General features: G+C 35.4%; 1 protein-coding gene and 1 long non-coding RNA gene across 2 annotated transcripts; both read right to left on the bottom strand.

Annotated features, from left to right (window-relative positions):
- Nucleotides 1-5,635: 5,635 nt before the first annotated feature.
- On the bottom strand, nucleotides 5,636-8,996 carry LOC129880500 (uncharacterized). Its single transcript, XR_008765408.1, has 2 exons — nucleotides 8,412-8,996; nucleotides 5,636-5,846 (listed from the first exon to the last, which is right to left on the bottom strand). It is a non-coding gene; the product is annotated as an uncharacterized LOC129880500 (long non-coding RNA).
- A 3,776-nt stretch (nucleotides 8,997-12,772) lies between these two features.
- LOC129871200 (uncharacterized) lies at nucleotides 12,773-13,429 on the bottom strand. The gene has a single exon (XM_055946086.1). The coding sequence runs from the start codon at nucleotides 13,427-13,429 to the stop codon at nucleotides 12,773-12,775; it is 657 nt and encodes a 218-aa protein (XP_055802061.1).
- Between the last annotated feature and the right edge of the window lie 2,298 nt (nucleotides 13,430-15,727).

Below are 15,727 nucleotides of genomic sequence, written 5' to 3'. Positions count from 1 at the left end.
AGAACCACAACGTCAATACGGTCGTTTAGACACTACTTTCATAATTTTTGGAGATGGACCAATTTTAGAGTCTAAAATGGGAATTATGGGACCCGCATATGAAATTTTAGATTTGACCCCCAAAACAGATTCCAAACGTCACCCCAATCTCACAAATCATATTTATAACCTAATTCGGGGTAGAAAACTAAGCAGGATGAGCATGCAACCAAAACTCATAAATTTCAATAAGAAGACCCAAAAATGGAAGCATCAAGATCATCTAATTTCGAAGAAATGAGACCCTTTCAACCCAAAAAAATTATACTATGATGATTCTTGTGAAAAACCCCACAATCTAGCCTCAGAATCACTCAAAATAGAGTTATATTGACCAAGATACACTCTTCCAAAATTCAACAAAATTTCATTCTGAAAAAGACTAAATTAATAAATAAAAAAGCATTTTTATCTCAAATGAAGCTTCCTCTCATGTTTCTGAGATCACCACGAGATTCCTCGCAAAATTCTCTTGAATCACCAAAATTGGATTTATATAGGTCAAAAAATAACTTTTCAAAGTTCTTCAAAATATCATTCCAAAAATAAACACTACTGCAAATAAGATTACAGTTTATACCTGAATCGAATGCTCCAAATCAGTTTTCAAGCTCCCCAATACGTTCTCCACAAAAAATCTCATAAGTTTGCCTTTTGAATCACTAATTTGGAGCTATATAACTCAAGTTATGGAGTTTTGAAGTTGAAGAAAATATCCAAAAAAAATCTGCACCAGCTGCTGCAAAATTCTGATTTTTGAAAAATCCAAAATCTCTGATGGCGTGCTCGGAATTCGTTCGGAATCCGATAAAAATAAACCAGATATGCTACCCTACTAAATTCAATATTTCAGAATCAATGACGCATTCATAATTCTCATACGAGATCATTTTAATAAAAAATGGGTCTCACATCTAAGTGTCATTTTAAGTCACATTCCACAATGGGCCTCGAGATTAGACCGAAAGCCTCGAAAAGCGAACAACGAATTCTAGACTAAAATTGATATTTCGGAACTAACCGCGCTGTCAAAATTTTTATCCGAATGCGTTTTCCAAGAATGTTGATCAAAGTCAACCATAGGCTAACTTTCAAAGTTAAAAGAGACAAATGACCCCAAACTCGTATCGATTGCCTCGATACTTGAGACGACCATGCTTTCAGCCTAATTTGGTCATTCCAGAGTTGATGAAACCAACAAAATTTGAATTCGAGATCTCGTTGACCCAAATCTCAAAAAGTCACAACTAAACCAACTTAGGTCTTCAAAATACCAAAATGGACTCGGGACCTCTAAAAATTCAACCAACACTTCTTCTAGGCCAAAAACCATCTTCCGAATCCAAGGGAGTCGTCGGAATTCCATTCTGATCATCGGAATTCCAAAAGTTGACTAAAGTCAAACAACAATAACAACAACAACAAACCCAGTATAATCCCACCATGTGGGGTCTGGGGGGATAGAGTGTACGCAGACCTAACCCCCACCTTCAAAGGTAGAGCGGTTGCTTCTGAAAGACCCTCAGCTCAAGAGAGGACAACTGCATATTGATTATGTCTGATTATTCTCATTCATGCATATTTATCACATACTTAGTATATTTCATGTACTAACGCATACTTTTGCATATATTGTCTCATAATGTAGGGTCCAACTATCATCCCGCATGTGGCTAGCTCAGAGATCAATTCACACTTTAGCTTTTGGTGAGTCCTCATGATTCGAGGGTGAGAAAGTTATGTTCTTTCTTCAAGTTTTCAGACTATTTCTTCCTTCATGTTTGGTGAGCTAGGAACTTGTCCTATGCCCCATCTTAAGTAGTAGAGGCATGTTTAGACTACATGAGTATGTTTAGCTCTTTTGACTATTGTGTGGATTCTCTTATATCGAGATTCTATCTTTTGAGACTTACCTTCTGCACTTATGGCTTTCTTAAATATATCTTATTTACTTTATGTATGCACATGTATGATATGCTAAGAGTCTTGGTTGGGGTTTCTTGGGATCCTAATCATCGTGTCACGTCTAGGGACTAGCTTGGATCGTGGCAACTTCCTTTTTGCATCCTTTCAATCGACACCAAATTGTTGACCTAATTTTATTATGATCTCTTAGACCCATTCCGTGGCATTTAAGTATTCCTCATGTGCGCTATTGTCAACCTGTAAAGGTTCTGGTTCTGTGAACATAACCAACAGAGAATCTGAAAAATCCATCTCTCCTTCTCCATTAATTTGAGTTAAAAATTAAAATTAAAGTATTACAATCCCAAAAAAAGAATTGATTTTTTTAAAAATAAAATTTAAAACCTTGGCTTAAAATTCCTCAAATTCTCAACTCAAGGCCGCAAAACTTCATCACAACTCCAAAACTTACTCAGTAAAGTCTCCTTAGCCAATTTTGACATTTTGGAGCAGTTGGAATCAAATGAATTCATTCCGAGACTTGTAGCTCCGATTGACCCCAAATATCACTTTTTAATACTTAAAACTTATGAAAACTCAAAATTTCCAAAGACAACTTTTCATAGGATTTTCTAAAAATCAACACCTGGTACCAATCAAAAATGACTCGGGACAACTAAATGGAGGGGTAAAATAGTCATTTTACCAAAATTCTAAAAATAACCTTGAGGGTCATTACAAAATCCACTACTAAAAGAACTTTCGTCCACGAAAGTAGGGACAAGGGTATACCTGGATGGCCAAATAAGTTGGGGAACTGCTCCCATATCACCTGCTTGGTCTCCTATGTAGCCTCCTTGATAGGACGATGGCGCCGCTGGACCTTAATCACAGGGATGGACTTAGAACGAAGCTGGCGAACATCTCTAGCTAGAATAGCGACTGGCTCCTCAATAAAAGTCAGGCGATCATCCAACTGAACAGAGTCATACTGAAGACTCATTTGGAATGTACCGGCGCAGGATAGAAATATAAAAAATAGGATATATAGCTGAAAATGCTAGTGGCAAAGCCAACTCATAAGAAACCTCTCCAACTCTCCTCAGAATCTCAAAGGGCCCGATATACCTGGGGTTAAGCTTACCCCGCCTGCCGAATCTCATCACGCCCTTCAAGGGCAACACCCGCAAGAACACATGATCTGCTACCTCGAAGCGCAAGGGCCAACGCTTGCGATCAGCATTATTCTGGTGCCTACTCTGAGTTGTACTCAACCTATCCTGAATAACCTGATCTAGCTATGGCATCCTGAAGTAAATCGGTGATGTGCGGCCCAAGCTCTGAAGACTCAAACCAACCAACCGGAGTATGACAACGCCTACCATATAAGGCCTCAAACGGGGCCATCTGAATAGTAGAGTAGTAGCTTTTGTTGTACGCAAATTCTGCCAAAGCTAAGTACTTCTCCCAATGAACCTTGAATTCTAATACACAAGCTCGCGGCATATCCTCTAGAATTTGAACTGTTCCCATTTCCACTCGAGAATAGGTAATCTCTAAAAGACTCCATCAGTCCGCTGATGCTCGTCCTTAACCTGCTGGCAACTTAAACAATGGGATACATACTCACCTATATCCCTTTTCATACCACACCACCAGTAATGCTGTCTCAAATCCTGATACATCTTCGCGGTGCCCGGATGGATAGAATATCTGGAATCATGGGCCTCATGAAGGATCAACTGAATGAAGCCTCCAACTCTGGAAACATAAAGGCGACCATCGAGCCATAGTATGCCATTAGAATCTATAGAAGCCTGGCCACCCTCACCTCGTAATACTAACTCTCGAAGCTCTACCAATGCTTCATCCTCAAACTGCCGGCCACAAATCTGGTCTAGTAGAGATAATCGAGCTCCCACAAAAGCCAAAATCGGTCCGAAATCGAAGATTTCCAACCTGACCACCCGATTAGCCAAATACTGGATGTCCAAGGCTAGGGGTCGTTCTGCAGCAGACAAGTAAGCTAAACTACCCATACTCCCCGTTTTCCGGCTCAAGGCGTCCGCTACTACATTCGCCTTGCCAGTGTGGTAGAGGATAGAGATGTCATAATCGCCCAGTAGCTCAATCCAGCGCCGTTGTCTAGAATTAAGATTCTTTTGACTCATAATTGTCGCACCCTATTTTCGAACGGGTCGAAATAGTTCACAACATAAAAGTGGCTATGCCTCTGATTTTGAAAATGTTTAGAGTCGCCACCTAATTTTAAGGAAAAATATTAGGAAAATCATTTAAAAAATGTAAATGTAAACTCTATTTTAATTTACGAAACCGGTGAGATTCTAGGTAAGGGTTTTGATTACTCGAGGGGATGGTGTTAAGCATCCCTCAGGGCCTATCCGAAGAGTCCTTAAATTTAGTTTTAGAAAAATGATTTAGGGATATTTATTCATTTTTGTTTGCTTTAGAAAATATTAACAAAAAAAGTTTTCATTAGTTTTGAGAAAATGTTGAAAATACATGTCATACATACGTATATAATAAATAGACAAATAATAAAATAAATAAATAAATAAAATTAATAATAATATATTTGTAATAAATATATGTTTGCCATATGTAAAAAAAATTATAATATCTCTATAAATATTGAGTTAGAAGGACATGAGGATTTGTTACTTTATTATTTAGAATTAAGATGTATAATAAATAAATAAATAACAATAGATGGGTGTCAAATATAGTCACATGTGCATTGTATAGTAAATATAATTCGAGAAAATAGTAGATAAAATGGAGTTTTCATAACTAAAAATAGTATAAAAGTGTTAAAACATTATGTAAAGTTTATGGTCCCACATATATTTACTATAAAATAAAATATGCATATATATATATATATATTGTTTGAAGCTTATAAGATCTTATTATTTTATTTACGTGTAGGGAAAAAATGATAATAGATATATATGTAGTGAAATAATGTGTGTATTAAAGTGTGAGAGTTTACGGAAAGAATGAAAATAACATTGATAAAGGGGTAGTAGATATATAAAAGTATGTTATGTACAACAAAGTAATACATCTAGTAAAAATTAGTGTAAAAATAAAACAATACCTTGTATGTATGACATATATATATGTATATACCTTGCATTTTAAACTTGTTATGAATCTGAAATCTTGAAGTAATTTATTACGGAAACTAGTAATATATATATATACATATATATATATATATATATATATATATATATATATATATATATATATATATATATATATATATATATATATATATATATATAATTTAAATGGCCAAATTATTAATAACAAAATATTTTATAAGGGAATTGATTAAAAGAATCTATGATGGCCTAACTATTGGGATTCATTCTATAATTATGTTGTTTTACAAAAATATGGTGCAAGGCCATATCTATTCTTCAAAAAATCTAATTTTCTTAGCCTTTGAACTAGTTTCTAACCCATTTGAAAATTTTAAGCAATAGATTTTCTTATCCCCATAACTTAAACACTTAAATGAATATTAAGTAAACTAAATGTTCATCTATTCAAAAAAATATATTGTTATTATTATTCGACTCTAAAGATATTGCCAAGAGTTTACAACATACTATCAATTTTTTTATCGAATACTATTGTATCACACAGATAAAACTCGAAATAAAAAAGGACAAGAGATTAAATTTATCAAAACTTAAGAGAACTGCATACATATGTAAAAATGAGTTAGTATAACGGAATAATATAATAAGAACAAAGGTTAAGGAACGTTGGACTCTTAATTTACGAGACTCCGAGCTCTGACGATCCTAATAACTGTTGGCCCAAAACATTGGGCCAAAAATGAGTTTAAAAGTGGAAACTCCAGCCCTCTGGTTGTACATGAAACAAAGAAGAGATAAAATGAGAATTAGAAACTAATTGAATAATCTAAAAGTAGCAGGATAATATTAGCCGAATGAAATATACATATTAATGGAGACATGAGTTTTAAGTAAAAAATAATAATAATTTATTGTTCAGCAAAGTACACAGTCGATCAAGTGCACTGTTCCTAGGATCGGAAAAGTGCTCCCTTGTCCAGTTGTAGACGGAAGCATTTAAGGGAATATCACACCCTAAAGCTATCCCATATGACAATACTACAAATGACCATTGTTCTTTCTCATACTACACTAATCAAAATAGATAGAGGTACAGCTCACTTATAGAAACATAATTTTCCCCAAGAAAATTGACAAACAGGATACTAATGGGATAAGATTCATAGTAGTATAAATAACATGAATCTGAAAACAAGACCACTGCAACCAACATTCAATATTAGGAATAACAAAGGGATACACAACTTAAGAATCCTCCTCATTGTCATTTAATTGGATATAAAGTTGCATAAATTGATAACATTAAGTGACATATCCTAAATTGATATGGAGGGTAAAAATTTACATAGCATTTTAAGAAGTGTATAGTATGATCACAAACTTATGCAGAGAAAACATCTCGTGGCTACAAAGCAAAAATGTGAAGAAGCATATTGCTAACAACACTTTTTTTTGGAAAGATAGCATGCTAATTGCATCCCTCTAAGAGTAACAGGAGGAGTCTTTTCAATTCTCTTAAATGCACAGAACAACCATCCAAGAAACATAGAACTGTACACACACTAAAGGGAACACTTTAATGAAATTTGAAACAAAGCTTGGAGTTGCCGAAAAGAATTAAGAACTAAGTAAAAACGAGGTGAGAGTCAGGTACTTGGAACAAAATCAGGATGAAATTAAATACATGGGACAAAGTTAAGCTCACAGAATCATGTATAACACTAAAATGGCGAACAACTTAGATTATCAGCGGAAGGACTAAGCTCAGCTATATCAAATGCATAATGTTATGTGTTAACAGAAGATCTTCTAGTCACAACATGATATAGACTATTTACAGATTGACTTCGGGTCGAGAGACTTAATTTTAGACATTTAAAACACAAGATTAAACAAAAAATGAAGACGTTTAAACGACCATAAATCTTAAGTTGAAATTTAGGTTAATACAATATCTTAAACCTGAATGTTAAAGCCATAATTCTTAACAAATGGTTCAGAATGTAGATATGCAAACAAACGTGAACACGCACCAAAGCAAGTATATAAGAGATTTGGCTAAGATGCTATTTTAAAATATAAAAGTTTAATTATGTGGGCAACCATAAAATTCAATTATTACCACAATGAAATATACATTTTGGTTATGATGGTCTTTCGAGAATGACCAAAGTACTTTTACCTTACATAGTTTTACCTAATGCGAGATGAACTGAGCTAGTCATGGTAAAGCAAATGGGCTAGTCATGGTAAAGAGAATAGGCTAGTCATCCTTAACTACATCACTCATACGCAGCCACTCTTAATTAGATAAACATGCTTTAGAAGAGAACTTTAGAATGAAAAAACCTTTCCAGCAACTTCAATTGAGAGAAGACTATGCTTTTTGATTTTTCGTGATCAGGAAAGACCGGCAAAATCAACACTAGCATAAAACTGGATAGTTTTGACAAAATTGAATCTCCAGCAGCCTATTCCTTGAAAAAAAAGAGTTACTGGAGAACCTATTCAAATCATTCAAAAGCTTTTAAGGATATCAAGGTTTGTAATATGACAAGACTCTTTGGAATGCTTACTTACTAAGCCTGAGAAATTTATCCGCAACATGCATATTTACCTTAGCTCGAGAAGATGAGACACCGGGTAACTCGAATCAAGATTAACAACAATCATTTCTCCTATCTTTTTACTTACTGCTAATATTAAACAATATTTAATGAATACATCACACACTTGAGCATCTAAAGAATTGCTAACAAACAAATGTCAATTACTAATTTAGTTATTTGGGGATCGATTCATATCAGATCGAACTATCCGTCTTCTTCTACCTTTGTTAGACACTCAAACATGATAAGCACATAAACGTCAATAATGTTGCATCAAAATAATAATACAAAGTGTGATTCTCGCTTTAATACTTAACCTTTCTTTACATTAGATATTTTCAAATCACCTTGGCAACTTGTTACTGATAAAATCTGTCAGCAACACATGAACAGGGAGGAGATTTTGGATTACACAGCAAGCAACTATTGCTTAAACTTAGGGAAGAAAATTAAAAATATAAGAAAATACAAACACAGAATCGAGACGAGCGTTAAAGATTAATCACATGTTCGACTAGCCGAGTTAATAGTTAATTTTTAAGCATTACTAGTCTCCTTTAACCAGTAACAAGCAGATTTCTGAATAAAATAAAATGAGGCATATTCCAACACAATATTTAAAACAGAGAGTTGAGCAGAAGACAAAAAAATAAAAATAAAGATCCAGATAGTTAAAATTAGTTCCAAAAACTGAAATGAGACAAAAACGAGGGTGATTACTGACCTTTTCCAGAGCAGCAAACTAAAGTAATTCTTGTCAAGGATTCTCAATTCCGAACTCCTTTCCAAACTTTAATTCAAAGCCAAAAAAAAATAAAAGACAGAGTGATCTTTGGAATCCAAACCTTGCAGTAGAGAGTATTGCTACTGTTTTTTTTTGAATCAGTTTCAAAAATGGATTTTTTTTAGGTCAATTTTTTTTCTCTCGGATCTCTCTTTCTGTGTGTGTCTCTTTGGAGAGCGAAAACCTTGTTAGTTATAGACAAAATCTGAAGTTAAATTTTTTTTATTTGAATTAATATCAAAGGCATTTATGAGGCCAACAAGGAGAAGATGAGAAAAGATTTCACAGATCTTACCTTTCTTTGTCTTTGACTTAAAGTTGCTGTTTGGAGGAAATTTCGCCCATGATGCCAGGCGGATTTTCTGAAAATTGAAAGGAGAAGAAGGAGGTGGATAAGAGGAAGATTTGACACAGGAGAAAGGGGAAAGAGCGATGAGAGAGAAGAAGGATTTGGCGTATAGGTGTGAGAAAACTGAAAGAAAGAAGAGTATGTGTGGTGTTTTGGTTTTTCCAAAAGTTTCTGATTTGTTTTAGCGGTCCGATCATTTGATCGGAAGGTTGTAAAATATACATATATATATATATATATATGTAAAAAGGCAAATATAAAAGTTAAAAAAACTAAATTATGAGAACCATTAGATCAAATTGAAGGGATGAGATTAAACTGAAGAAACACCCAATTCATAGGCATCTTATGTGGCATAGACGGATTGACTAATTTTAGGGGACTTGGATTGTCAAGTTTTTGCTCAAATTAACCTATTTAAATTATAAATTACTTCTTTATTAAATAGTCATAATTATTTAAATTAAAAATAATTACTTTGCCAAACTAAATTATATGACAAAATTAGTCATTTTTAAAAAAATAAAAATAAAAAATGGTATGAATTAGTAATTAATTATTTAATTAAATTCTTAATTTTGAATAATATACAGAATATTTACTTTAACAATAGAAAATATATTTGATCGGAAAAAAAACAATTTAATCCATAACAATGATAATTACTAGGTATAAATTTGTCAACGGATAAAACAAGTAGTAAATATTTACATATATTTATAAATTAAATTTTTTATAAGAAACAATATTTATGTAGTGAATTTGCTGAATGAAATAAAAAAGTTTTTTTTTCATCAAAAAAAAATAATAATAAAAAAATAATAATAATAATAATAGTTTCATACCATTACAATTTTATTATTATTTTTACGAAAGCTTAATTAATAAAAAAAATTGATAGCCAAAATTGAGTGTCAACAACTTGCCTCTTTCTTTGTCCATAGAGGAGAGTAAAGAAGCTGTGGACAAAGAAATATTGATACAAATCAATTTTGGGTCACCAATCAAACATCTTTTGAGCAACCACTTGACACAAGGTTTTTCTTTATACGGAGCTATGGCCGAACTTTGCCTTCTGAGCTGCCTACATATCTCAGGTTTTATGAGATTTCTAGCCATATGTAGTTCGAGATTAAAAACATAGCAAATTTTGATTGAATTAAAAATTTTCCCCAATATCAAATTATGGTAATAGTGACTTTTTGGGTGATGAGGTCTGAAGATTATTAGCACGAATAGAACGAACATGGTCGTGCTCAATCTGAGATTACCTGTACATCCTTAAAGGTGGAAATCAGGCCGGATGTAATTCTATAGAGTAACTTGGAATGAGAAGTTCTTCGTAGAAATTACTACTGAAGACCTATGGTAGAGAAAAGAACATGAATTTTTAAAACAAATTGCCCCAATATCGAGTTATGATGATATTGAGACGTGAAAGAGTTATGCATAAAATTCAAATCCAAACTTTGAAAATCAAGTCGAGTTTGATTTCTGAAAGAGAATCCTTGACATAGCTAGGGATGCTTGACATTCCACTAGTTTACCCTAGTTTGCTGCTTAGAGGAAATTCCACGTTATAATGCGGTGTCTTGTAAAATAGGTAAAAGGGTAAAAAGTACCTGTCGCAGTTCAAAAATAATAAATTAAAATATTAATATAAAGAGTAAAGTGTAGATATCCAAACGATTGTTGATGTCTATTTCGTCGGATGAATGGGATGTAAGCAAAGTAACTGATAATGTAAAACCTTCGGCTGGAGGAGCGATTGTAATGTAATGCCTGCATCCGGCTGTGTAAAGCTTGTAATATAATGCCTGTATCTAGCGGTGTAGAGCATGTAAATGTAATGCCTGCATCCGGCGATGTAAAACTTATAATGAAATGCTTGTATCCGGCGGTTTAAAACTTGTAATGTAACGCCTGTATCCGGCGGTGTAAGACTTGTAAATGTAACGCCTGTATCCGGCAGTGTAAACCTTGAAAATGTAACGCCTGTATCCGGCGGTGTAAGACTTGTAAATGTAACGCCTATATCTGGAGGTGTAAGACTTGTAAATATAATACCTGTGTCCGGCGATGTAAAACTTGTATTGTAACGCCTATATCCGATGATGTAAAACTTGCAACATGGAATTTAACTGTAGATGTACGATGATGTTGTATGCATGTTCCTGATCGGCATAGTTTGATGAGGTTTGATATGTACAACCTCTAGACGATGGAGTTTGGATGACGTTTGCTCTGTGTAGCCTCCAGACGACGTTTGCTCTATGAAGCCTCCAGAGGATGGAGTTTGGACGATGTTTGCTATATATAACCTCTAGACGGCGGAGTTTGAATGATGTTAGATGGCGTTCTCCAATCGGGGAAGCTTATTTGACGCAGTTAGACGATATTCTCCAACGGAGGAGTTGTTGACGAGGTTAGATGACAAGCTCCAATTGATGCAGTTATTTTTGACAAAAGTAAGCTATCCTATTTATCCTATGGAGGCCTTCTTGTCTTCAGTGTTTTGATCCGGATCTCGATCGTACCTGCAAAGATTTAAAAGGAAATCTTTTAAACTATAAATACAAGTATAAAGTATTTTCGATAAATAAGGTAAGGAAAGGATATTTTGGCTTATGATTTTGAGAAGTCGAATGGCGTCTTTAGTCCTCCCCTAGACTTGAGGTTGTCTTCCTTGATCTTTTGTTTTCGTGCACTCAAAAAAAATTAATTTGGGAGGGAGGGGGTTGATTTATATCGACTCGCGGATTCAGACTTCGTCACTGGAAACCTCCAATACTTCTTTAGTTCGTCTGTATCTTAACCTAGAACTTGGTAGGTGGAATAGTAGAGAAGTATATATATTAAAACAAATTATTCTTAGCAAATGAGTATGTCATATTTATATATATATATATATATATATATATATATATATATATATATATTATGTATATATATATATATAGAGAGAGAGAGTAATCCTTTATCACTTAAGGTTGTGACATGCTTCGAAGTCCATCAAGCTTTTCCCTATCGAAATGTAATCTTTCTTGTAGTCTTGTCTCCATATCGAAATGTAATCTTTCTTGTAGTCTTGTCTTTTGACGACGCTTCTCTTGACTCATTTGCGAGATCCTTCATGTTCTAATTATACCTAATTAAAAGAGGGTTTTCTAAGGTATGACCGAACCCTTAAGGTTGCCTACGTATCCTCAAATAGGAATCATGTCTGTACGTAGTTCGAGGATGTAAAATGAACATTATGCAATGCAATGACCGAGCCTAACTCAAGCTGCCTACGTATCCAAGTGGAATCAGGTCAGGACTTAGTTCAATAACAAAGGGGTAAATATAAGAATAAAAATACATGATGCAATGATCGAGCCTGACTCAGGCTTCCTACATATCCAAGCAGAATCAGGTCATAATGTAGTTCGAGTATAATAGAAAAGTAAAATATTGCAATGATCGAGCCTGACTCAAACTTTCTACGTATCCAAGTGGAATCAGGTCAGAATGTCGTTCAAATATAATTGAGAAATAAAAATATGAATAGACCAAATCCGACAAGGATTGCCTACGTATCCCTCCGAGGAAAGTCAGGTTGAGCGTAGTTCTATATACATGGAAATGCTATTTTGGGATTTTCTAAGAAAGGACCAAACCCGGTGTGGGCTGCATACGTACCCCACTTGGGAATTCAGGTTGAGATGTAGTTCTGTTACATGGAATGTAAGAGTAAAAAAAATGAATGCTAGTCTTGATGTCTTCATATGTAGTACTTCTTGATGGAGTCTGAGTTGATTGGCTTCGTGCTCACTGTGCCATCCATTTCTGCCAAGATTACTGCTCCTCTAGATAATACTCTATGAACCATGTAAGGACCGTGCCAATTTGGTGCAAATTTCCCTTTAGCTTCTCCTTGGTGAGGAAATATCTTCTTCAATACTAATTGTCCTCATATGAACTGTCGAGGTTTGACCTTCTTGTTGAATGCTTTGGACATTCTGTTTTGATAAAGTTGACCATGACAAACTACGTCCATTCTTTTCTTATCAATGAGCATCAATTGTTCAATCCTGCTGCGAATCCATTCTGCATCATCTAAACCGACCTCTTGAATAATCCTCAAAGATGGTATTTCCACTTCAGCAAGTATTACTGCTTCTGAACCATAAACCAACATATAAGGAGTTACCCTAGCGGAAGTTCTGATTGTGGTACGATAACCAAGCAGAGCATATGGTAAATTCTCGTGCCATTTTCTGTGACTATACACTATCTTTCTTAAAATCTTCTTGATATTCTTGTTTTCAACTTCAACAACTTCATTCATCTGCGCCCGATAAGTTGTGGAATTTCTATGAACAATTTTAAACCGCTCACAAATTTCTTTCATAAGATCGTTGTTGAGATTGGTCGCATTATCTGTTATAATTGATTCTGGAATCCCAAATCGACAAATGATATTGTTGCGAACAAAGTCTGCCACGACTTTCTTAGTTACTGCCTTATATGTCAAAGATTCGACCCATTTTATGAAATAATCGATAGCCACAAGGATGAAACGATGTCTATTTGATGCAGGAGGCTCTATGGGTCCAATTACATCCATGCCCTAAGCGGCAAATGGCCAAAGGGAACCCATAACATTGAGCTCATTTGGTGGAACTCGTAAAAAATCTCCATGCACTTGGCATAGATGACACTTCTACACATATCGAATGTTATCTCTCTCCATGGTCATCCAAAAGTATTCAGCTCTTAATATCTTCTTGGCTAGAGTGAACCCATTCATATGAGGTCTACATGTTCCTTCAAGTATTTCTTCTAAAAACCTCGTCGCTTCCTTGGCGTCAACACATCTCAGTAGTCCTAAATCTGGAGTCCTCCTATATAGGATTTCTCCATTAAGAAAGAAATGTGTTGTGGACTCGTCCCAATGTAGATCTATATCCGAGTCCAGTGGTACCTTTCTGATGCTTCAGCTGGATGGGTTCAACTATGTCATTGTCCCTGGGTCTAAGCCCGGTCTTAGGCTGATACCCGTATTTCAACATCTCTTCCGCGACCATCTTCACTGCTCCTGACAATTTCACATCAACTGACTTTAACTTCTCATCAACCCTCACAGCTTTAATTATTTCTAAAGTGTGAAAAGTGGCTCCATCTAATTCCTCAGTGGCTGGAACAGAATTGACAAAATAGATGGGGTGATTGAGCTCCCCATGAATGGTAACTTTTGCGTGACCCTACTCAAACTTTACACATTGATGAAGTATTGAAGGAACTGCTTTTGCCATATGGACCCATGGTCTTCCCAGTACCAGGTTGTAGTTCGATGACACATCCATCACTTGAAATAAGACAGGAAATTCTATTGGTCCCACTTGTAATGTGAGATGGATTTCTCCAATGACGCTTCTCTGTGCTCCATCAAAAGCTCTAACCTTTACACGACTTTCCTCTATATCTCCTATATTCAAGCCTAAAACTCTCAGAGTTGTGAAAGGGCAGATATTATATTTAGAACTGCTATCAATTAGAACTCAAGTCACAATCTTATCATAATATTTGACCGCGATATAAAGTGCTTTGTTGTGTCCCCCTTCCATTGGTAGCTCATTATCATGGAAAGAGATTTTGTTAGATTCCACCACTCGTCCAATTGTTGCAGCTAAGGTTTCCCTTGTGGTCTCTTTTGGAATGCAAACCCTATTTAACACCTCCATCAAAGCATTCCTATGTGCCTCAGAAGTCAATAGTAAAGACATTATGGATATATGAGCCGACATCTTCTTCAGTTACTCCTCGACTGAATAGTCTTTTGGCTGTATCTTCCTCCAAGATTCTATGACTTTAGCTCGGTAACTTTCTTCTAGGGATTATGTTCCTTCCCAAGAACTCCTCAATTTAGATCCTCTAGAGCATAGCACCTTCCCATCCTAGTCATTCTATGAGCCATAGTGGCATCAATCATCTTGCCCTTGGCTTCTATTTTGTAACCCCGTGGGACTCCTTTGGTGTCAAATCAGCCTTTCTAGCAACTGCAGTGGTTACTACAACTCTCGAGAAATATGTTTGGACGGTAAGAGGTTCCCTAAGTTTAATAGTGATAAAAGGTTGCACTGGAGATGCAGTGGCAACTTCTTCAGCGTTCCAGACAGGCTTGATGGTTTCTCCCAAGTTGTACTCTTCTTCTAGAGAAATCATGTTGACTTATCGATTCTCATGATTTATTAAAGGGTTGTTGTTCACATTCAGAGGTTTTGGAGTGCATTTTATTATTCCTTTCCTGATCAAAGACTCAACTTGGTTCTTCAAGCCGTAATAATCTTTTGTGTCGTGTCCTTGGATTCTCAAGTGGTAAGTGCATCGCTTGTTTCCATTAAAATTGTAAGGGATTGGGTCGGGGAGTTTTCCATCAACTGGCTATAGTACTCCTTCTATCCTCAGACTTTCAAACAATTGAGCATAAGGTTCGGCAATGGGTGTGTAGGTGCGAGTATTTCTGGCTTCGAGATTTGGATATGGTCTTGGCGCATATTCTAGTCCATTTTGGTGGGTTGGTGCTAGGAGTGGGACATGTGGTCTTATTGGACTTTGGTATATTGGTACTCGAGGTGGATTATAGTGTGGTCGGGTATTATATACCGGGTACGAGGTGTATGGACTATGTGCAACAATTTAAGGATTGTTGGGGTATCGGTAGGATTGTCCTCCATGCTGGTAATTTCTCCCTACACCGACTAACTTGTCACAATGTGCCCTAGGATATGCGTGACGGTTTCCCTTTCCATCAAATATGTCAAACTTTGGTGGCTTATATCCTACCGGCATGTCAATGTCTAGGTGGATGCATAAGTCATTGTAATCTAGGCTTTCTGTTCCCCTAGTGACTTATAAGTTTTTT

The sequence above is a fragment of the Solanum dulcamara genome, chromosome 2 (genome assembly GCF_947179165.1).
Source record: "Solanum dulcamara chromosome 2, daSolDulc1.2, whole genome shotgun sequence".
NCBI lineage: Eukaryota > Viridiplantae > Streptophyta > Magnoliopsida > Solanales > Solanaceae > Solanum > Solanum dulcamara.
Note: the sequence above shows the minus strand (reverse complement) of the source record. Positions and strands in the feature narration are given on the sequence as shown.